Raw genomic sequence first — 24637 nt, 5'->3', positions numbered from 1 at the left:
TGAACTATATACAATATTTTGGCCTTTCAGGAATTGGGTTTGGATTATTAAAATTCTCCAGACTTCTAGAAGGAGAATCTCAGTCAACATTAGCATTTGAGATGTGGGTTTGCCATCTAGTGGGCATCTTTGAATATGTATGCGTTATAAATACAAGTGTAACATGCACATGTGTACACAGACACGTATGCATCTTCCCCTCCAGGATTTCAATGAAATTATTTATCTTTTTCTCTAATCCTTAATGCTTAAACCTCAAGAAGAATTTTGGACACAACCTTATTGGCAAAAGCGTCTCGTGTCTTAGTTTATGTTCGACAGTCGGAGTAGAAGAAGGCTTTATACTGTGTATGTTTGCACATATAGTAGAGGGTATCCAGGTTCCATGGGGGCTCATTTGAACTTTCAATACTTCTCCATGTCTACCTTTCATGCTCCACTTGAGAATTACTGAGCCAGAACAGAACACGGAGGGACACGTCACAGGCTGTGCCTGCCCCATAGCAGATACTCAGTAAACATTCATTTCCTTCCTTTCCACTCACGCCCACTCTCATAAAAGCTGTGTTCCAAATGACAGTTTCAATGTGCATTTGGTGTGTGAGACATTGCTATGTCTGAGGCATTGCTATGGTAGGAGGGACTTGCTTTTGTGAACGTGGAGATGAATAAACCTATGGAGCTGAAAACAAGAGTTTTACAAGAGATTCCAGCAGGTTAGGTCTCAGACATTTGGGGTAGATTTTTTGGAATTTCAAGCTAGATTATCACACCCATGATTGTTTTACCCAGCAAGGAGTGTGCTAGTGGTAAGGGAAGAGTGGACAGACACAAGGAGGAGAGTGATCAGCTCCCATGTGCTGGGAGATACTGAGTGAAGGTAGGAGAGAAGAGTGGTCAGCTCCCATGTGCTGGGAGATACTGAGTGAAGGTAGGAGAGGAGAGTGGTCAGCTCCCATGTGCTGGGAGATACTGAGCGAAGGTTGGAGAGGTGATTTTAAGAGGTTTTGTTCTGTTTTATGAAGGGAAGCCCCCTTTGACGTTCTCGTGGCATGGAGGTGGAGATTTAAATTCCATTTCTGTTATTTTTGGATGTGGGTTAGTGTTTCTTTGGAAAACAACATCGGGTGGAGACAGGCTGTGGAGTGGCTGAGTTTCGTCTGGAAAACATAAATGTACAGACCATAAAATGTTAAAAACAGGCATATTATATTTTCCTCATGTGTCTTAAATCTAAAATTAAACATCAGCAAGATGACAAATCAGAATGCAGGACGTTTATTTTAAAAGTAATACATACGTTTGGCTAAAGGAGGAGCAAATTTTCTCCTTGAGAGCCTGTTTCCAGTTCCTTGGGTGATTAGTAATGTGGTTGCAATGTTTATGGTGACGTCACAGTTTCCTAATGGCACAACCTGATTCAGTGTCTACTAACTTCCTGCTGTGAATGATGAGAAACACAGTCATTTCTGATGCCTTTCCAGTTCCTGTTCCCTTCCTGTATTTTTCTTACTTATTTTGTTTTCCCCTTCATTTTTGTCGTGATTGTGTATTTATTTCTTTATCTCTTTTGACAGGGTCTCACAAATGTATCTCTGACTGACCTGGAAATTGCTGTGTTGACCAGACTGGCCTTGAACTCACAGAGATCCACCTACTTCTCAAGTGCTGGGATTAAAGGTACGCACCAATATTAGTGGAGGCCACATAAATGCTCTCTTGCTATACAGAACACCTACATATAAAGGAAAGAGATTTGCTTCAGTTTATGGTGGGGAATCCAAGATCTAGAGTTGGGGTTACTGAGAGTGGACTACTTAATCTCTGCCTACAATTGTGGATGTGCCCATTTCTCAGCACGATCTTGCAGGTCTTTTTCTTTTGTGTGTTTTTCGGGCATATGCATCAAGGATCTGTCATTTTGTTTATTAGTATTTAGGATTTTTCCCTTTAAGAACTGACACATCCTTTACTGGTATAAACTGACCTTCTTTATCCTATTAATAGTCTTTGCTTTGAGGTATTTTGTTTTTTGCTTGATTTTTGAAAACAAAACAAAACTGGCCTCTCGTTTTCCTTCTTCCTTTCTTTGTATGTGTCTGTGTGTATATAGGTCTCTGTCTCTGTCTCAATCTCTCTCTCTCTCTCCCTCCCTCCCCATCCTCCCTTCCCTCCCTCCCATCTTCTTCCCTCCTTCTCTCTCTTCTTCCCTCCCTCCTTCGACCTCCCTGTCCTCAGCTCAGGTGGTTGAACCCAAGGACTTGTGCATGCTAACTAAGCACATACTTTACTGGTGAACTATAGTCCCTGCTTCATTTTGAAAACTTTTAATTACATTTTATTTATTTGTACTGGGTAGTGGTGTTGGTGGTGGTGTGTTGAGGGAAGAGGCATGGAATGTCTGTAGAAGCCAGAGGGCAATTTGCAGAAGTCAGTTCTTTTCTTCTTCCATGTAGGTTCCAGGAATTGAACTCAGATTTTCAGGCTTGATGGCAATCACCTTTATATGCTGTGTCATCTTGCTGCTCCTTTGTCTTTCTTTTTTTTTTAAAATATTAGTGGTTTATCTTTTCCCATTTAAGAAAACATTTGATTTGTTGCTACACCAACTTTATAGTTATAAAATAATGCTTCCAGACAGTGTTGAAGAGAGAGTTTCTGTCCTGCCTGTTATAGTAGGTACATGGTATAGTAGATCTACCTCCTGAATCTAACTCCTCAGTTTCCCACTTACTCTCAACTTCATGCTCTCCACCTTCTCTCTCTTGTTTTTTTGAGACAGAGTCTCACTTTGTAGCTTTGGCTGTCCTGGAATTTATTATATAGACCAAACTGGCCTCAAACTCACAGAGATCTGCCTGCCTCTGCCTCTTGAGCGCTGGGATTAAGGGCATGCATTACAATCACACCCAGATGCCCTTCTCTCTCTGTCTCTCTCTCAACCCAAGTCTAATTTGTATAGACCAATACACTCCAGGGTCTATCCATGAGAGCATGACCAACTGTGCACAAGGCTACACCCTTAAGTAAAACTGTCTCTCCAACCCTTAGAGGCCATCAAGTGTTAATAGTTTCTTAGTTAGTGATGGGAGCTCATGGACAAGCCTGTCCATGTTATAACGTCGACTGTCTTGGTCTTGTCTAGATAACCACGACTGTTGTAAGTTCATGAGTGCGGAGGTCCTGTCATGTCCAGAAGACACAGTTTTACTCTTGTCCCCCCAGACTTTTAGCTCTTATAGTCTTTCTGCTCCCTCTTCATCAATGGTCCCGAGCTTTGGGAGGGAATTCATTATGCAGGGTCCCATTACTCTCTGCACTTGGATTTTGAAAAAAGTTTCCATTCCTATACATTTCCAATGTATCTATGTACAAAGAATGTAAAGAAGGTAATGAAAGGTTTGGGTGGAACTGGTTTTGGGTTCATTCACAATTAAACAAAACTGTGTCCTCGAGTGTACTTTTAGGGAGACTCCCCTACTTACCATCTTATACCTATGCATATTTGGGCATGCATATGATTAAAATCAGATACATTATGGGAAAGGGCACATACCATAGAAAAATGATTACTAAGGTTATCAAGTAGTAGAGATAACCACTCCCACTATATCCTTAGTAACTAAAGTCACCCTTTTACTGAATTCCAGGAGAGGAAGCCCCAGACAGTAACACACACCTCCAATGTCTTGATTTGTGTGGCCACTGCCCTCTTTCAATGTCTTCTGATCTTTTCCATTATTTTGCAAATCTGTGTGGGCTTTGATTTCAACTCTTTGAAAAAAAAGGCCAAAAATTTAGAAACTCCTGATCCTGACCCAACCACTGGTAGCTATTTTGTCACTTTAGTGGCTGTTCCAAAGCTTATATTATTACCTATCATATTTTATCTGCAAATATTATACACAGATAGTGTGGGAATTTTGTTATATATTACGTAACATGACAGCCTTACAATAGGGTCTGAAGCTGATAAAAGCATTTGATGCTCTTGCAGAAGACTCAGGTTCTGTTGCCATCACTCAGGAAATGGCTCACAACCATCTGTAAGTCCATTTCCAAATCAGATGCCCTCTCCTGACCTCTGCAGGCATCAAGAATGCCTGTGGTGCACACACACACATGCAGACCAGACTTTTGTACACAGAAAATACAATTTAAAAAGGAACCTTCTAAGAGTACACTTCTAATTCTCCTCTCTGACCTTTTATTGTCATACAGACTGCCTTTCGTTTCTATAAGTCCAGGACTTATTCAGCCAGGGTGACCTCTAATTTCCCATGCAGTTTTGGATTATTTTGAACTCCAGATCCTCCTGTCTCTAGCTCCCAATTTCTAATAGTACAGGTATGTGACACCATATATGGCTTGTGTTTCCTGAGACAGTCTATGAAGCCAAGGCTTGCTTCAAAGTCACATCCATCTTGCTGCTCCCAGTGTTGGGAATACAGACACAAGCCACTACACCTAGCTGTCTTAATGCCCATCTCTGCTAATATCAATTCCAGTTCTAGATCACCTTCAGCTGATCGTTGTTCTGCACAGTGGTTGTTTGTTGCCTCTTTGTGAACCTGACCATTTTGGATGTCAGGCATTATGAATTTTACCCTGTTGGATGTTGAGTATATTTACATTTTTACAAATGTCATTGATTCATTGGTTACAATTTGCTCCTTTGGGGTCTTGTTAGGCAGGTCTGGAGCAGTTCTCAGGGTAGGTTAATATTCTACTAAGGCAGGCAAGACTTCTTTGTTTTTCTCCTCTGGTAATGGAAACACACACTATTTCCAGCCCAATACAAAGGACTAGAATTGTTTTCTCTAACCCTCAGTATCTCTTGTTTTCTTTTCCCTCCAATTCTTACTGCTGCTCCCCCAAACAACATTCTGTCACAGCAAAAATCCCACTGTGGGTACTAACCTCTGTCTTAGTCTGCTTCCCTTTGCTGTAACAAAACACTGACCAAAATCGACTTGTGGGGGGAAGGGTTTATTTCAGCCTACAGTTGCAATCCATCATAAAGGGGAGTCAAGGCAGGAACCCAAGGCAGAGACTGAAGCAAGGCCATGGAAGAGTGCTGTTTATTGGTTGTTCACCTGCTTTCTTATATAGTGCAGGACCACCTGCCCAGGGCATCCTCCTCAGTGAGCTGGGCCCTCCCACATTAATTAAGAAAGAAAAGGCATCACAGGCTAACCTGATACAAGCATTTTGTCAGTTGAGGTTCTGTCTTCTCAAATGACTCCAGCTTTTGCCAAGTTAACAAAAATCTACAGGACACTATACTCCCTTGGTATGATAAAGCCCAATTCATGGATCTCTAGCTGTTCAAAGTCCATTAAATTCAATTTGTTAAAAGCGTTTCTTTTAACATCTCTTTGGGGAGAGCTAATTCTGTGGGGTATTGCTTTGCTGTCATTCACACGTGGCCCCTTTGCTCGGTGATTGTTCTAGTTTGTTTCTGTTGTTGTGATGAACACCATGACCAAAAGTAGCCAGGGGAAGGAAGGTTTTCTTTACTCTTACATGTTACAGCCCATCATCGAGGGAACTCTGTTTGCTGACTTGCTCACTTTACTTTCTTATGTAACCCAGGACCACCTGCCCAAGGGTTGGGCCACTTACTGTGTGGTGGCCAGTGCACACCAACTAGTCATCGGGAAAACGAATCCACAGACATACCCACAGGCTGGTCTGATGGAGAGAATTCTCAACTGAAGCTCCCTCTTTCCAGATGATTCTAGTTTAAGTCAAACTGACAAAACTTAACTGGCATAATGATGTTAAGAGGATTTTGAACTCAAGGTGTGCCTGTGTGGAGGGGATGGACGTGGTTATGGTAGTGTGTAGTGTACCTCAGGAGGACCTTGGCTTCGGTCCTCAGTACCACACGGTAAGTAAATATATAAATAAATGAAAAATGAAAAATTGTTAACTTGTACCCATGGGACCAAATAGAGACTGGTCCTGTACAGGGGGTTCCCATTGCTTCTCCCCAGATCCTAGTTAGTAGTCCTGGGACCTCTCCAGGTCTCTTCAGAAGCTTCTGCCTAATGGTAGGAGACTCAGGCTCCAGATTTCACTATCACACCACAGTGATGACTAGGACATGTGGCATCAGAATGACTTTAGACCTCTTTAAAGCCTCAGGGCTGCTTCACAGTTTGTGTAGGGAAAGAGGGCCTGCCAAAGAAACACACACTGAGCACAGCCAAAGAAACACACATTGGCTCTTCAACCAGAACCAAAGAAATGCACCCTGACCCTGAAACCGGTGCCAAAGAAACACACTTTGCCCCTGGAATCACAGCCAGTGAAAGAAGTGCACCCTGGCCCTAAAATTAGAGCCAAAAGGCTAAAAAGAACCTGTGAAAGAAACACACTTTGGCCATGAAACCAGAGCCAAATCTGATCCTAAACCTGTGCAGAAAATTAACCAATCCCTGAGCAGGAGATCTATCTAGTCAGTCTGAGCTCAGGGATTGAAGTTTTACCAATCCCCACCCTGGAACTCTCCCTGGAAAAAAACTCCGCCCCTAGGAAAAAAACCCATTCCTGTCCGATTTTGGCTGGTCGGGCTGCTTGGCTGTCTCAGCCACACTGGCAGAGGGATTCTTCCCTCTCAGTAAATCTCTTGAATACGGTTTGGGTAAGACCTTCCTTTGCTGGAATGGAGCAGAGGAAAGAAATAACTTTTCGCTGAAACTAGAGCAAAGAGGAAGAGAGCAGGGCTGTAACACTTTCACACCTGGGAGATGCCTTCCCCTAGCAAAGTGGAGTTGTTACAGTATACTGGGGGACTAGAACAAAGTAACAACTTCTCCCAGGAAACCCTCTCCCACCAGAGCAGAAGCTGATAAACTGGGGAAGCCTTTCCCTGAAGCAGGGCTGTAAGCTGCTATGTTTACTGTGACCTGTGGTATTCCTTGACTCTCTCCGAACTGTAACAGTCAGTATTCTGGGACTCTCGAGTGCCAGGATCACTGTCCATCCCATATGCCTTTAAAATGCTTACAGTTTGCTCCTTGAGAGCAGTGGTTCTCAGCGTTCCTAATGCTGCGTGCGACCCTTTACTAATTTTATGACCCCCTCATCATAAAATTATTTCGTTGATACTTCCTAACTGTAATGCTGCTACTGTTAGCAATCATAATGTAAATATCTGGAATTCTACCCCTGTGAAGGGGTCGCGAACCCACAGGTTGAGAATCACTGCTTTATTGTGATTCTCTGAGCTGGTAGCATGTAGTCTGCTGTCCTGTGTGCCTAAGAGGAGCCCACTATTTTCAATCGATTTTTTTTAAAGCATAAACATCATTCTGTCTTCAATTTGGTACAATGCATGGCTGAGAAGGCTGCAACCTGTCAGGACTTTAGAATTGCTTATGTCCAACCCTTAGCCCAGATAGTTATGAATTCAGCCCAACACAAAATTGTAAACTTAAAACATTGTGAAGGATGAGGGTTTGTTTCTGTTTTTATTTTTGGTATGCGATTTGAGGGTTCTCAGGCATGAACTTTGTAGATGACAATGTCGCCTGGTAATGTCACGCAAAATAAACACGAACTGCAGACCTCTGGTTTCTAGGATGTGGGCCACGGCTACCCTTCACTCAGTGTTGCCAGAGAAGCAAAAGGCTTGTACGTTCCTGCCAGTCCAAAGCGTCACGTTCCTGCTCTGTAAAGCTGGTGGTTTCGATCTCTTTTCCAGGTTCTGGTGACGTCCCCGGGGATGGAATCTGAGAAGCGCTAACCTCAGAAAGGTTTGTGATCCCGCAAAGGTTGAATTGTGCATCGTCTTTTTCTCAAGCCCCTGCAGTTCGTTGTGCTGTTGGCCCCGCCGGCCGGTGGCGCCAAGTCCCTGGAGAACCGAGCAGGCCCGCCCTGCGATGGCATTGCGTGCGAGGCGGAGCCGGGGCTGTAGAGCCGCCTCTCGGCGGCGCAGTCCACCAGGGACATCCCCCGGGACTGCTCCTCACCACCTCCCCTTCCCTGGGCGGCCTCACGGTGGCCCCGTCAGGGGTGAGTACGCGGGACCCGAATTCCGCGGCTGCGCGCTCCGAGGGCTCATCGCCCGGCTACGGGCCTGGTGGGTCCACGGGATGGGGCCGGGCGGGCGCGGAGTCTGCGCGGTCGGGCCTCGGTGATGCTGTCCTGCCTGGCGAGCGGCCGGCGGGCCGGGGGCCTGCAGAGGCCCACCTCGGCGGGGCTCCGGCTCCGGCTCGGGTGCGGGCGCCCCAGTGAGCAGGGCGGGGGAGATGTTGGGCGCAGCGGGGAGATGCAGGGCGCATCCGCAGCGTCCCGTGTCCCGGTGCTGGCATCCCCAGGCTCCTCTACCTGGAAAAGGCCCATCCTCATGGGCCGGGTTAGACAGGGTTTCACCTGGGGAGACGGCTCAGCTGAGCTGTACTTCCGCGCCTGCCTGCGAGAGCCGGGTGAGCACTGAGCTTCCTCAGCTGGAGGTAGTTACAGGGGATTTGAAGGACTTCAGACACACCTGCCTTAGGTCTGGCACCTGATCCCTCTGGGGGTCTGTGGACCCGTATCTCTTGATGTTCTGGCATTTCTAAGACGAAGGTGATTAAGTCTTGGTTTGGGGTTCAGGGTGAGGGTGATAAGTACCTAGCGAAGGCCTTTGGGGACGGTAAATTGGACTCTGAGGGCGCCTGCGGTTGCTAAGTGTAGGGAGGTGGGCGAGGTATGGGAACGAGGAAGCAGCCTGACTCTGGTTGATCTCCCCACGGGTTTGGTGATGAAAGAGCAGAAAGAAGCTAATTTGAGAGTTGAGAAAAGGCCTCTTTGTCTCATTTTAAAAACAGCTGGTGTGTGTGTGTGTGTGTGTGTGTGTGTGTGTGTGTGTGTGTGTGTGTGTGATCACTCTTGTGAGGATGTAAGAAACTCAAGGTATCTCAGACGTGGTTCAGGTTAAGCAAGTGGAATTCAGGTAGGGTGTGGAAGGCTGTTCCAGCGCCCTGCCAGAGAGTGCCAGAACGGAACGTGTCTCCAGTTGGTTGGTTTTCTTTTCTTCCTTTTTAAAAGTTAGTTTTAAAGAACAGGTTTGGGCTTTGTGGACACTGAAAGCTCTATGAGATAGCACAAACGTTTGTGTACCTGGCTGCATTAGAGAGAGAGAGCCACAGCTCTGAGGGTTAAAAACATCTCAAACAGAAATGCTGGCCATGCGGAACTGTTTGAGGAAGAATAGGTAGGTAGGCATTTTACATGCCACTTGATTGGGCTAGGCATAGTGTGTGCTTTATACAGAGATGAGTGCAGATGCCTTGGGAATCAACCACCAAAAATCGCCTTGAGACCTTTTTTTTTCTACAGTGGGGGCATCCAAAGCAAGTCACTCCTGGCCTGGAACTCACGAATACAGTCCAGATTGGCTTGGGACTTGGGGGCTTGGGGGGCAATCCTCTTGCTTTGGTCTTCTCAGTGCTCATAGTATAATCATAAACCTCAGGTGACTCCTGGCTAGTCTCTGTTTTTTTTTTTTTTTCTTTCCCTTCTCTTTCCTTTAACCATTAGTGAACATGGTATGTGTCAAAATTACCCAGTTTCCTGTTTAAAATATAATTTTCTTGGCTCCACCCCAGACCATTGAAACAAAATCTTTGGGTGTGGACCCAGGAATAGGTATTTTAAGAAGAGTACACAGCGTTACAGGTCTCTGGCTAGTGTTGAAGTTCACTGATAGCCTGTGTGTATGTGTGTGTGTGTGTGTGTGTGTGTGTGTGTGTGTGTGTGTGTGTGTGCAGATAGGGGTTTATAGGGCATATTTAGAACAGGTCCTCTTAAAATTTACACGATCAAGTTGTCACCAACTTTTAACCAAATGTTACTGTTCCTGTCTATAATGATGTCATTTTAAAACTAGAATATTTTAATAGAAGCTGGGTGTTGGTGGCCCATGCCTTTAATCCCAGCACTTGGGAGGCAGAGGCAGGCAAATCTCTGAGTTTGAGGCCAGCCTGGTCTACAGAGCAAGTTCCAGGATAGGCTCTAAAGCAATACAGAGAAACCCTGTCTGGAAAAACCAAAACAAACAAACAAAAAGAATATTTTAATGGACAGTTAGTTATTTTTACCAGAAAGCAACAGCATTGTTTCTGGTAATGAACCATCCCCACCCCTGAATTAGAAGCACAACTTTCTCAAATTTGTCTCAGTGACCATTTCTGCTATTTTTTTACAGGTAGAAGAATTCATGCATGCACACATATATTGCATAATTGGGATTGTGTTTTATAGGTGTTTTATGTTTTTTTTCCTACTTGGCTATAGTAACAGTGAGCCCTTCAGTCATAGTTAAGGTCCATTTTGGGGTGTTTATGTGCACACTTGCATGAGGAGGCCAGGGGACAGCCACTTGTGTTATTGGGGTTAAAAACCAGTGTCACCATGCCTGGCTCTTTTGGATGGATTCTACAGATCACCATCAGGCTCTTGTATGGTAAGCACTTTATAGATTCTCTCTCTCTCTCTCTGTCTCTCTCTCTCTCATTTTTTTTAAATCTTTGTTTTGTTTTTTGTTTTGTTTTTTTTTTTGAGACAGGATTTCTCTGTAGATTTGGAGCCTGTCCTGGAACTCACTCTGTAGACCACACTGGCCTTGAACTCACAGAGATCCACCTGCCTCTGCCTCTGCCACCCGAGTGCTGGGATCCCTGGTCCATTTTCTTTCACTGGACCGCAGACTTTGCTGCATGTAAGTGTCCCCTCTTGTTTAAGTTTCAGTCCGGGTCTCGGATGCAGCTGTTAGAATCTGGAGTGGAGTTCAGAAATGTTCCACTTTGTTCACTCCTCTGGAGAGCCAACCAAAATACATTTGGAGCCACAGATGAGAAATACTTTTAAGTAAGTGGCAGAGAATCAGAACATGCAGATCACACACTTGGTTGAACTTTGAGACACCAGAAGCCTGCTTTTGTTGTTATTGTTGTTGTTTTCCCAGGTCATCTCAGAGATTCTCAGCTCTTAGGACCACAGGTAGACTCTGGTTATAAAATAGGTGTTGCAGAGCCACCAGCATGCTCTTGAAGGGGGTACTACATCCTGGCCCCTTCCTCTTTCTCTTACCTTTTGGCTCCAAAGCAGTAACTCTTGCTTCCTATGTGCCTATCATGATGTTGACCCACCACAGCTCAGAAACAATGAAGTCAGTGGACCATGGGCTGAAACACGGCAAACTGAGAGCCAAAACAGCTCTTTTCTAAGCTGGTTATCTCAAGAATGTGCACTAGCTGACAGGAAGCTAAGAGGAGCTCACACAATACAACTTGGGTTCACAGAAGGGGTGGGCTGAGTGGCAGCCTCCCTTTTGAATAGTCAGTGGTGGAGGGGAGGAAGTGGTGGGTGTGACCCAGAGCTGTTCTAGAACAAATTGAAGAATGCTAAGGTGAACCTTTCAACTGTTAAACTTCTTTGTGACAGTTTAATCCCTTTTCTTCCCTGTTAATCGTTATTTTCTCATTCTGTCCTCCCCCCCCCCAGGGTGTCTCTCTCTAGGTTCTCTGTGTAGCCTGGCTGCCTCTGGAACTCACTCTGTAGACCAAGTTGGACTCAAACCCAGAGACCTGCCTGCTTCTGCCTCCCTAGTGCTGGGATTAAAGGATTGTGCCACCACCGCATGACTTTCTTCATTAGGCTTAGGCTTGAATTATGTTATGTCCTTATTCATAGAGTGTATCTTAGGAAGTTACGTGTTAAGTTGATTTGAGACATCAGGAATACACAGAATTGGGATTTTTTTTTGAGAATTCAGTTAATTGTGGCTATACTCAGGTTATGGCTGATTTTTCCCATTATAATATTTTAATTTAAATTGCTTAAAAGTTTTGAAAATGATAAAGTTCACCTAGCTTCTCATATGGTAACCCCTTTACACAGCCACGAAACCTTGTATCAATACTATCTAGACTTCATCTCTCAATACTGTTGATGGCCTTTATGTATCAGTACTATTAGCAGGTTTGAAAGGTGGGAAGGTCTCGCCTGGTGATGTGATGGCCTCTAAGCTGATGTCAGTTCCTCTGCTAGTTCCCACTTGCGGGTAGCACTTGATGGAGAGTCTTTGCAGCTAAGCAGAGGACAAAACTTCATCATCAAATTTCCATCCATTGATTTTAATGCTCATTGGTGAAACTGGACGGAAGCAATGATGGCTGTAGTATTTGCTTAGTGGTGATTTTCGTTTTCTGCCTGGCTCCTAAATTGGAACTTTACTATGAGAAAGAGCTACCTTTTATCTTCTATCCCTTTCTTTATTTGATTATTTATATCAATATGTACTCATAGAAATTAATTTTATTCTATATGTTAAAATACAGGGCCACATTAAAAATATTCAGTGTTTCTCATTTGGAAGTTGAAGTGACTTAAAATCTTAACACATTTATTTATTTATTGTGTGTGTGTGTGTGTGTGTGTGTGTGCAAGCTACCTCTGCACATGTGTGGAGATCAGAGAACAGAACAACTTGTGGGAGTGGGTTCTCTCCTTCTACCATGTGAGTTCTAGAGATCAAATTCAGGTTGGTAATCTTGGTGACAGGTGCCCTTACCTGACAAGCCATCTTGCTGACTCCTGCATGGTAATGGTTGTTATCATTTCTGTCCCATTTTTTCCATCAAAGGTGCCATAGGCATCAGGACAATGGTCATCCAAAAGCTCACTAGGAAGTTGTAATTGAGATCTAAGGAAGGTGGGAAAATATGTATAATTGCCAGTCCCTGGGAGCTCTGAAGGGACACCAGCCATCAGCTCGTCCATGATCTGAATTTCCTGTTCTCCCATGCTGGCGTGTTAGCCTGTTCCCTAGCCAGGTGCATTTCTTCCCTACTTCCTCCTCTTCCTGCCTCCAGCAGTCCCTGTTTTGAAGGTGCTGGATGGTATCTGGGGGTGAGAACAGCTTCTAGGGAAGCTCTTTGTGACAATGGCTTGTGTCTTACCTAGCCTTCTATACTCCAGGGCTCGGAGGCCAGCAAAGGATGAGGATGACCAGGGAAAACGGGCTTCAGCAAGCTAGCATCCCAGGCTCCACTACTGCACTTCTTGTGCAAGAAGTAGGTTGAGTTACCATTACCAGTGCCCAGCTATTAGGAACTTGGTTTGGCCTTTGACTCTACCTTCTTACAGCTAGACATTCTTAAGGCTGGTGGGGGTGGGGCATTTGTAACCTAATCTTTTTCTAACATCTCTTCCCTTCCACACTTCCTCACCTCAAATTCCTAGTTACTTACTTTTTCAGGTGGGAGAGCAAAGTGATGTGTGTAGCTCTCACTCTGAGTGATGTAGTTTTCCAAAAGAAGCAGGCAGGCAGGCATACAGGCAGACAAATATTTCATTCAGTATTTGAAATGGGAGACCCTCTGAAATCCCTTCACGCTCATTCTTTTTTTTTTTTTTTTTTGGCTTTTTGAGACAGGGTTTTTCTCTGTGTAGCTTTGGAGGCTGTCCTGGCTGTCCTGGAACCTGCTCTGTAGACCAGGCTGGCCTCAAATTCACAGGGATCTGCCTGCCTCAGCCTCCCAAGTGCTGGGATTAAAGGCATGTGCCACCACCTCCCGGACTTCTTCCTCATTCTTAACACTGCTTAAGCTCACTCCTGGAAGTCCTGTTAGAAGCAACACTTGCTTTCATGGTCGTGGAGATGGCAGAGCACTGGGGGCCCCCGGGTTAACATCACTCACCCATCTCAATCTTCTACCAATCTTGCTTCATGTATTACTCTTCTCTGGAGTGAGGAGGGGCAAGCATGTTTGAAAAACAGATTACAGACATGTAAGGTCTGGGAAACGACTGAACTAGATGAGGGCCATGCTTTCCTTTCTGGCTGGTGGGTGTCTAAGCCTGTGCTTAAAAGTGGCAGGTGCTCAGAGTGCAGCTGTTGCTTTGAGGGAAAAGGAAGTAAAAACAAACCCTAGGGCAGATTTCTAGGCAGGAAAGGTGTGTAGGGGTGCTCTCAAATAATGCTTGACGTGGCCTGAATTTGCTTTCTGCAGATTCTCCTGTCATTTCCCATATCAACGTCTTGATTAAATACAAGAATGGCTCTGGGAAGAGGGAGAGTCTCACAATTACCCAAAGAATAGTACAAATAAGTCTGACGGCACCTTTCCAAGCACCACCTGGGAGTCACTGCCCCAGAGATAATTTTCTTTTGGAAAGTCATCATGTTTGTAATTATAAAAGTATTATATACACATGGAAATTATTATTAAGTCAGCAATGGTGTGATTATGATTATCTCGGCCGTATCTGATAACCCGAGGGTCACAGTGATTGTCAGACAGCAAATACTGTAGCTCTGGAAATATGGCAGGTGTTTGGGTGTGCCTTCTCGTTAAATCCTTACAACATCATTATGAAGTGAACATGTTCCGTCCGCTCACGTTTTTATATAAGCTGGGGAAATGTGGAGACAGCCTGTCCCTAAGCCTCTGGTCACTTAGCTGACAGGCCAAGAACAGGGTAGGAGATCTGTCTTGAACACAAAGAGGTGTCCTAACCCCTTCATATTTTTTTTTCTCACAGAAACAAGGGAGTTTTGCCCTTGAGATTTCTTCTGTGTCATCAGTTTTATGGAGGACACTTAAGCTTAGAAGGGGTAAGTGATTGTTTTTAACTGGGCCAGGCTTAGTCTCAAGAAGTGGGGTTAGGAGTGGAGGCCTAGTTATTAAGTATTAGTCACACTTTTCTCTTTGAGGATACATGGCTTGACTTCCGAACAAATTCCATATACTGCAGCTCAGGGATATTAGTTTATCATTATTCATAGCTCTTTAGTTCTCAGGTAGGGTTCTTAAAAACATTTTTAAGGCTGGTGAGATTGCCTACTGCTCTTTCAGAGGACTCACATTCGGTTCCTAACACCCACACTGGGCAGCTTCCAGCTGCCTGTGACTCCAGCTGCAGGAGGTAGATAGGACAGTCTTTTCCTTGTTACCCAATACACAGGCATCTACACAATTACAAATACAGTCTTAAAAAATTTATTTAGAGCAATTTTAGATTCACAGAAAAATCGTATGGAAGGTATGAAATTTTCAAACCGCATCCCACCCACTGTAGGATTTATATTTATTTATGTATTTGTATATGTATGTGTTTATTTATTTATTTATTTAAGTCAGGGTCCCCCTGTGTATTCCTGGCTGTCCTGGAATTTGGTCTATAAACAGACTGGCCTTGAAGTCTCAGAGATCTGCCTGCCTCTGTTTTTCAACTGCTGGGCCATTTGCTCTGTAGATCAGACTGGCCTTGAGCTCACAGATATCTGCCTGCCTCTGTTTCCCAACTGCTGGGATTAAATGCATGCATGTGTCACCACCACCACCCAGCCACGTTTTAAATTTCTTTAAGTCAAGCCTCCCCACACCCTCTAAATGAGATAGCTCCATGTGTATTTTTTTAAAAATCCTTCCTGCTTCTCACACTGCAGTCATTTTGTGATCATTAGTTCCTTCAATTCAGTGAGAATTTCCAGGCAGTGTCTCCATAAACAGCTTTCAGAAAAGCAATGTTCAAAGGCCAGATTTACAAAAGATTTTTATGAAACATGATCACCAATCATCCACATTTAAGTTTCCCCGAAATGAAGTTCTCAAGTCCACACGAGGCTGTCTAGCTGGCCCAGAGTCCTGATGGCTTCTTGCCAACTGAGGGGAAGAGAGCAGGCCTCCAGGCAGGCATGTGAACTAGTTCTGGGGAAAGGGGCAGGGAGGTGCAGGAGAGTTAGAGGCCACAAGAGGCACCTATATGTTTCAGTTGTGTGTTGGGCCTATCCAGGCATGAAGGGAAGAAAGAAACCGTCAGCCTGAGGGTGTTGCTGATTTACGGTCAGTTCTCCATATTCTTCATACCCAGGCATGTGGTCCTAGGTGGTTTAATGGTCTTTGTGAGCTGGGTTAGTGGGTCAAGGCGCCTGCCGACAAGTCTGATGCCTCAGTTTCACCCCTGCGGCCCCCATGATGAGATCAGAGAACACCCGTTCCCACAAGTTGTCCTCTAACCTCTGTACCTATGTCCTGCCCCATAAATAAATATAATTTTAAAAGCAAGGAGACTAAAATTTTTACCTCACAGAGAATTGTTTGCCTGTTGTCCACATTTTCCATATGTATTGAAGCCTTAGTTCATAATGTAATGATATTTGGAGGTGGGGACATTTAGGTTAAGGTGAGGTCATGAAGATACAGCTTTCATGTTTGGATTAATAGTCATATAAAATGTTGTTCTAAGAGATAAAATCTGGATTTTAATTTCTGTCTCTCTGTCTCTGTCTCTCTCTGTTTCTCTCCCTCCCTCCCTCCCTCCCTCCCTCCCCCTCCCTCCCTTCCTCTCTCTCTCTCTCTCTCTCTCTCTCTCTCTCTCTTTCTCTCTCTCTCTCTCTCTCTGTGTGTGTATATACATGTATCAAGGAAAAGCCATTGGGGATATAACCAGTATGAGGGCCCCCAACAAAAGGCTAACCATACTGGACCCCAACTTGAGATTTCCAGAAAACCTCCAGAAGCAGGAGAACTCAAGTCATACTGCTTTATTGTAACAGCCAAGCAGGGTGAGGCCGTGGGATTGCAATCTGTGCAGCTGCCTAAGAAGAATAGGCCTGTAAAGAACCCTAGGCCACCCCACAGACAGGCCTCTTAGTGTACACTTAATGTCTGTGTGCAGTTCCTTAAATCACGTAAGATTTAACCAGGAACACGTGCTTGTTGGTCCTTAGCACAGTCCATTTGACTATGGGAATTACCCCAAGTCTGGCTTTAGTCCTCGCTGCATTTCTCTTGATAAGATGTTTGGAATTTGAGGCATAATGTGACTTTGATGGTGCAGAGAGGATGTGGGGATGCTGTAAGCTGTATCCTTACCATCTAGTGAATTTACCAGTAGTGGTGCTGTACCTGAAGTACCCTGAAAAGTCAGGGTTTTGTTAATAACTAAGAGCATAGCTCCTCTTAGAGATGAATTTGTATTATCCCACCTCATGATATTGAAGTATGAAATCAGGACAACTTATTATGTGTGAGAAACACCATTGATAAAGAGGTGGTCTAGGTTGCTGCCAGTACATCTGCCCACTGGCCATCCCTGGACTAGTCTCTTTAATGTAGCAGGGAGAGTGACAGTCACTATTTGGTGGCTGCTTTAGTGTAGTGATATATTGTTAATGATTTATTAAAGCTTGCCTGAAGATTCAGAAAAGCAAAGTCAGTCTCAAGCTATAGAGATCAGGCAGGGGTGACACACACCTTTAATCCCAACAGCTAGAAACTAGGAGGTGGTGGTACACACCTTTAATCCTAGGACTCAGGATTAAGAGGTAGATGGATCTCTCTGAGTTCGAGGCCACCCAGGAGTATACAAGATTGAATCAGTCTAAAAGAGTAACAGAATTCACGCCTTTAATCCCAGCACTAGAGGGGTATAAAAGATAGAAGCAGGGTCTTCGGTAGAGACATTTAGTTCTCCAGCCTCACTGAGGAGAGGCAGCAGTTTGAGACTTTGTGAAGAGCTCGTGGGTCAGCCCTTTCAGCCTGAAGTAGAGGTAAGACTTAGTGGCCAGCTGCTTTGCTTTTCTGAACTTCAGTTTGAAGTTTGAACACCAGTATCAGTCTCTGGGTCTTTTATTATTCATGTTACACTTCAGTGTGTGCCACGAGACTGGTGGTACTTTACATGTTAGTCCAGCCATGTTATCTGGGTGGACTTCATTTTACCCCCACTCTCCAGATAAGAAAGGTGGGGTCAGTGAGGTGACGGGGCATAGATCACATGACTACTGTGTGGTAGAACTGGGGTTTCTGTTTGAACTCATATCCCTGGTCTTTACTTGTTTTTCTCATAGATTGCTGGCATCCTCTGTTTGGGTCCCTTGTGTTTCTTGTCCCACTCTACCTCTGTTGGGCTCTGCCCTGGGTTAGCATCTCACTTAGACTGCAACTCAACTGGGATTGGGTTTCTTTCTTTTTTTAAAATTAATTTAGTTTTTACATTCCAATCCCAATTAGGGATTGGGTTTCTAATGTGCGCTGAGGTCTGTCATTTTTGGACAGGATTTCCACCCCAAACAACACATCCTTTGTGATTGCCTTTCAGTGGTCTCTGGACTAGAACTGCTGGACAATGGCAGACATCGCCTCTTAAATTGTCATCACATTCTCAGTCGGACTGGAAAAGTATAATTAGAAACTTCTTCACTCCAGCTGAAGTGGAGATACGCATTACTCATAAAAATAAGAGACATGGGCTGCAACCCACCATACCTCCTCCCCTACAGATTACGATTCTTGTTGTTTTTTACCCTGTGCCTGACTGTGGTTGGATGGGCCACCAGCAACTACTTTGTGGGTCCTATTCAAGTGATCCCCAAGGCAAAGGTCTTCATGGCTAGTTTCTACAAGGCCATACCTTTGGGGAAGGAAGAAACTCTGGTCCATGGTGCAGCCATAGAAAAAGTAGAACTTGGTAACTGCCCTTCTGTGTCTCCAAACCTCAGTAAGTATTTGCTGTTTTTGTTTTGTTAAGTACTACAAAAATTATATAACAGATATGCGGAGAAGTAAAAAAAAAATCAGGAGAATACAGCCCAGTTAAGTTTCGCCAAATGAATATACCTTGGAGTCAGCATGCTGTTAAGAAATGGTGTCCCCCAAGAAATTTGTAAGTCCTATGCTTTTTTCATTCCATGTCCTGACTTCAGGATTCGCTGACACTGGGAGCATGTGCTGTGTGTGGCTCCCGTGACTCAATATTACGTTCAGCTTCTACTTGGTTGATTCTCACCAATATGTAGTTCAATCCTACCATATGAATGCGCATGGCTTTTATCATTCATACTATATTAGGTCAGCTGGTCTGGACTTACGGTTCTGCTCCGTGTGTCTCCCATATTCTCTCTAAGACAGTGAACTGCCTGGGCACGCTCTCCTGGATTGATGGTGGAAGGTGCAAGCACGTGCAGCCTTTCATTTGTGCCTCATCTGTTAGTGTCCCTTTGGCTGAAAGCATGGAGTCAAGAGATAGGACTAAGTTCTTCAGTGTTGTTTTTAGGGTTATTTCTTCAGGATCTCGTATGTTTTGATTTTCCATTGATTTCTTGCCTTTCAGCTTCAATGAACAATACATTGGTTTTAGTGAGCACAGTGCATTTGAAAGAGAAAAATGCTCACATATATTGAATATGTGAATCAGTTTTCACACATTGATTCTTCAGAGCACCAGAGTGCTCACACTTTCCCAGAAAGCCCTCTAAGCCTTGTCTTGTATTGATCCCCTTTCCCAGAATGCCTTTCTGCAATCCACGTGGGTCTAGTAGGTTCCTATGGAGTTATCTGAAACTCAGCTTAGATGTCATTCCTCTTCTAGGAAGAACTCAGGGACTGCCCGGGACCAGCCTCAGTCCCAGGACATCTCAGCTGGCTTTGGGCTCCACCTGCTGTGATGGTCACAGTGTGGTGTTCATCTGTTTGTGGTTCTTTCTTGGAGAGACAGTAAGCAAGCAGTGTGTAGGCTGGATGCCCCTTCTAGCTGTGTAGTCCAGCTGCTCTCCCAGACAGGCATCTGTGGCTCCCTGCGTACACTGAGAGAGTGGTCTGTTGGGTGGCCCAGGGCTCTTTGCAGGCCTGTTCTTAGTCTGATGTGGATTGTAGTCCCTCTATTTTAGTATGCCTCAGGCTGTTGAGAAAGGTCACATGAACTACTTGTAAGCAGCTTGAGAATTTAAAGCCTGTTCAGTGTATGTGGGTGCTTATAGGGAGTGTAAGGTATGGGGAAGGGATCTTAGTTCCTAGGAGAATTCTGTCTCCTCCCTTACTAGTCAGCATAGCCTTTGAATTCAGGTCAGAAAATGGTGTTAGTTACTTCAGTCTGATATTTGAAGCCTCACCCAGGTTTTATTACCATGGACCATCTTGAGTTTCACTGGCAGATGCTGGGCTAGCTGGAAATGTCTACCCTAGTGGCATTATGGGAGAGAAGTTGCAGAGTACATGTAGTTGTCACCCTAGCTAGGGAGTCAGGAGGGCTTCAGTTCCTTCCTAGTACCTTACCTGTGGGGATCTAAGCCTGGGGAGTGGAGGGCAGAAGTAGGAAAAGGGCCCTGTGCAAAAGTTGGAGTCTATAGAATGTGCTCAGCTTTTATATGTCACCCTCCTTTTGGTGGAGGAGTTACCCAGGACTTTCTGATCTCCAGTGAGCAGTGAGGTGGCTGGGCAGTCTGCATGCCTCATTCAGAACGGATCATAGAGCCCGAGTTGACTGTCCAGCACATGAAATGCTCTCAAACACTGATTGCGTGACTCGCCACCAGGCTGTCATTGTCTTATCGTTCTCTGTACAGTTCATGACTAAATGAGACTGGCTGAGAGCAATAGAAGCTGACACTCCTTTGGTGCTAACAGTGCATCAGGTAGAGGGTCAACCTTTCATCCGAATCAGTGATGCAATCCCCAGAGCTTTATGACATAGTCCCTCTTACAACATGTGTCCCATGTTGATGGCAGGAGGCCAGAGCAAGCTCATTTTTGAGCCGGACCTCACTTTGGAGGAAGTACAGGCAAAAAACCCCAAAGTGACCGGAGGCCGGTATCACCCTGAAGAATGTAAGGCCGTGCAGCGGGTGGCTGTCCTCATTCCCCACCGGAACAGAGAGAAGCACCTGGTATATCTGCTGGAGCACCTGCACCCCTTTCTGCAGAGGCAGCAGCTGGACTATGGTATCTACATCATCCACCAGGTGAGTGTGGGGCTTTCCTGGGCCCTGTACTCTGTGGTGGAAGCAATATATCTGCCTGTTTAGGGCCAAAGGATCATCATCAAAAGGAGAGTTTGCTTCCTTCACCCTTGAAGAGAGCAGAGGAAATTCTATTCCCAAATGTCGAGTCATGGACCAATCTCCATGAAATGTTACTATTCTAAAATGTACCCGGGGAGACAGCCTGCTTTTGCAATCCCTCCACATTAGCCAGCAATAGCCCATCCCTACCCCTGAGCTCTCCTGCCTGTCCTGTTCCTTCTGAGCTTGCCGTGTTACACAATGCGGAGTTGGGCTTCTGCCCGTTGCTATTGAGTGTGGCTGTGCAGGAGAGAAATCTCATGAGCCATTTTGCCTCGTGCCGGTGGTACAGCCAGCCAGTTCTGTGGCTTTCTAATCATCCCAGCCTTTAACTCCACCACCGTTTATCATGCCAAACAGGCGAGGTTTAGTTTTCACTCTCTTGACTCACTGATTTGGCTTGCAGAAGCAGTTAGTAGGAACAGCACATAACCAACTATAGGAGGCCTTGGAAGAGTTGGGCTCTAAGGTCAGTCAGTTAATGGTAAGTAGGTAAAGATGCCTCTTTTTGGTATTAAAGTTTATTAAAAGAAAAATACAGGATTAGTTTAAACATCTGTGTCAAGCTTTTTACTCACCCTGGGCCATTTAAATAATACTCCTTCAGATCCTTATAAACTCTAATAAGAGTGTGGGCAAATTTATTAACTGCTTCCTTAATAGAAGATGTAGCTGGTAATCCCAATTTTGGGTAGAATTGACAGTTCATGGGTTCTCCTGTGTAGTGTATACTTTATGAGAGACTTGATAATCAGGGGGTTTATCTAGTACATCTGTGTCCGATTTTTAGGACTTGAAATAAAAGTTTAAGAGTTTTTAAATATTTTTTTTTCAAGACAGGGTTTCTCTGTATTGTTTTGGAGCCTGTCCTGGAACTCGCTTGGTAGACCAGGCTGGCCTCAAACTCACAGAGATCCACCTGCCTCTGCCTCCCGAGTGCTGGGATTAAAGGCATGGGCCACCACCACCTGGCTAAAGATTTATTTTTATTATATGTATATAAGTGTTTGCCTACATGTCTGTAAGTACATCGTGTGCATGACTGGTGCCCACCAAGGTCAGAAGAGGGTCTTGGATTCTCTGCAACTGGACTTACAGACGGTTGTGAGCTGTCAGGTGGGTGTGGGGAACCAAACCCATACCCTCTGCAAAGCAGCAATTGTTCTTAACCACTGAGCCATCTCTGTAGCTCCTGTAGTTTCTGGTGTGTGGTTTGTTCTTTGAACAGGGTCTTATGTCACGCTGGCTTGCCTGAAACACAGCCAAGGATAATCTTCAATTTCTCATCTTCCTGCTCCTGCTTGCCAAATACTGGGATTGTAGGCAGGCATCACCACACCTGGTTCTGCTGGTGCTGGGAGTTGAACTCAGGGCCTTACGGGGACTGGCAAGCAGTCTACCAACTGAGCTAAATCTCCAGCCCACTCATTTTGTTTTGGAATTATTTTTGTTTTTAACATCATTGGTCAGAACTGTGGTTTATTGAGTCTAAGTTCTTACTCCGGATGGGTAGCTACCAAAATATAGTACTATTTTTAGTTTGTTTTCAAAATTATTTTTATGTGGGTGCTGTACTGGCTTGTGCATGATAACGCAGTTGTTTGTCTCCTTCTACCTTGTTGAGACAGGGTCTCTCTTACTGTTTCTGCTGTTGCTACTCCAGGGTAGCTTACCTGAGAGCTTCTAGGCAGCTCTTTTTCTACCTTCTGTCTTGTCACAGGCATGCAGCGGTTGCAGGTGTTTGCATCTTATTGGTTTTTCTTCCCTTTAGTTGGACCAGTCATTGGTTGGCCACTCCCACAAGTTCTGCACCACCTGTACCCTGGCACACCTTGCAGGCAGGACAAATTGTAGGTAGCAGGTTTTGTGGCTGGGTTGGTGTCCCAATCCTTCCACTGCAAGCCTTGCCTGGTCACAGACTTATCTGGTGGTTATGTGAGTTCTGGAGATTGAACTGAGGTTGTTAGTCATATGTCTCCCAAGTCCCCTTTTTTTCCTCTGGCTCCTCTTCCTGCTCCTTCTCCTACTGTACCCCCTCACACCCACACCCCACCCCCAGGTTGGCCAGGCTAGCTTGATGAAAACATGAATCTTCCTGCCTCTGACTCTGAATACTGAGATCATAAGCATGTACCATCACTCCTGGGTGGGTCCTCTGTCATTTGTATGAACAGAAATATATCTACCCTGTTACTTTTTCAGGAACATGCTGTGATAATGTCTAAGATATTGCTTATAATCTTACAATAAACTGTCAACTCAGACTTTATCCTTGAACAAAGCAATGCCAAAAAGTCCTTGGGTCATATTGCATGTGAAGTATTGATATTACAGGTGGAGTTTCTTTAGCTCCCTCTGCAAGGCCACTGAGGAATAGCCTCTGATATTAGTGTCATAACAATATTCTTTTCTAAAGCCTTTTTCAAGAAAGTTTTAAGTAGCTTAGAAGTGTTGGCAACAACCTTCTCTGTTGATAGGTCCCAATTTCTTCATCCTTGCTGGCAAGCTCTTAGCTTAGTCTCTTGGGTGTTGGGCGTCAGCATGTAAGGTTAGCTGGGGATCAGCTGAGAGCTGACAGGGAAGCAGTGACACTAATGGATGTGACAAGCACATTCAAGAGGTTTTGTAGTTTTATATGGAATTAATAATGACACTCTCAGATTGAGTTTAGAACACTTAACATGAGTTCCAGCCTCTTAATCAATGTTAAGTGCCCAATTAATTAGTGTTGATTTATTTTTATTTGTATTTTTAGACTACATTAATTTTTTTGTGCAAAAATATCACATAAAATGTATCATCTCAGCTGTTTTTTCAAAGCTATCTTGGTCTTTAATCATACTGTTCTGTAGGATTAAGTATGTGGGGTGGGGTTGGGTGTGGAAAGATGACTCAGTGGTTAAGAACACATCCTGCTCCGGCAGAGGTCAGTTTGGTTCCTTGCACTCACTTCCCGATGCTCACAACTGCTTGTAACTCCAGCACCAGGGGACCTGGTGCCTTCTTCTGACCTTAGAGGGCACTTATATTCATGTGGCATATACTCACAGGGGCAGACACACACACACACACACACACACACACACACACACACACACACACACACACACAGAGAGAGAGAGAGAGAGAGAGAGAGAGAGAGAGAGAGAGAGAGAGAGAGAGAGAGAGAGAGAGAGAGAGAGAGAATAATTTTTTAAAAATGAGGATGTTTTCTGATCTGGTGTGATGGTTCATGCTGTTATCTCAGCATTTGAAAGTCTGAGGCAGGCTAGCTTGGTCTACAGAAGAAGGAATGTTTCAAATTTGCTCTCATGCAACCAACCTACTAAACTTTTTCATCATTCTAAGCAAATTAGGCACCATCAGACTCAAGGGGATGCCTTTAAATTATAGAGTATAAATACGTGTGAAACCCAAAGTCAAAACTGGTCTTTTGTTATCATCACATTTCCTCTGTTAGATCCCTAGTGTCTGTTGTCTTGTGAATGGAAAAGGGTAATGTACTTCTCCTAAATGGTTGTGGAGGGAGAGCCTTATCTCCAGAGCTCTTTTCATTTTCATTTCTGTCCTCAATAGACTGGAAGTAAAAAGTTTAATCGAGCCAAGCTCCTGAATGTGGGCTATCTGGAAGCTCTCAAGGAGCAAAACTGGGACTGCTTCATATTCCACGATGTGGACCTAGTGCCTGAGAATGACTTCAACCTTTACACGTGCGGTGATCAGCCCAAGCACCTGGTGGTTGGCAGGAACAGCACTGGCTACAGGTAAGGCAGCGCTGGCTGTGCAGAGTGTTTTACT

The 24637-nt window shown here is 44.6% G+C and overlaps 1 protein-coding gene across 9 annotated transcripts in view; it reads left to right on the top strand.

Annotated features, from left to right (window-relative positions):
• The first annotated feature begins 7894 nt into the window (after positions 1-7894).
• The window catches only part of B4galt4 (beta-1,4-galactosyltransferase 4), a 28913-nt gene continuing 12170 nt past the window's right edge, over positions 7895-24637 (top strand). The window contains exons 1-5 of one of the 9 annotated variants that reach the window (XM_013114599.3): positions 7895-8022; positions 14539-14611; positions 18103-18501; positions 20508-20740; positions 24416-24603. In XM_013114599.3, the coding sequence (XP_012970053.1) occupies positions 18249-18501; positions 20508-20740; positions 24416-24603 (674 nt within the window). In that variant the 5' untranslated portion in view covers positions 7895-8022; positions 14539-14611; positions 18103-18248. The other 8 variants (XM_013114598.3, XM_013114600.3, XM_021227985.2 and 5 more) reach the window with 8 other exon arrangements.

The sequence above is a fragment of the Mesocricetus auratus genome, unplaced genomic scaffold (genome assembly GCF_017639785.1).
Source record: "Mesocricetus auratus isolate SY011 unplaced genomic scaffold, BCM_Maur_2.0 Super-Scaffold_100008, whole genome shotgun sequence".
In the NCBI taxonomy this organism is placed as follows: domain Eukaryota; kingdom Metazoa; phylum Chordata; class Mammalia; order Rodentia; family Cricetidae; genus Mesocricetus; species Mesocricetus auratus.
Note: the sequence above shows the minus strand (reverse complement) of the source record. Positions and strands in the feature narration are given on the sequence as shown.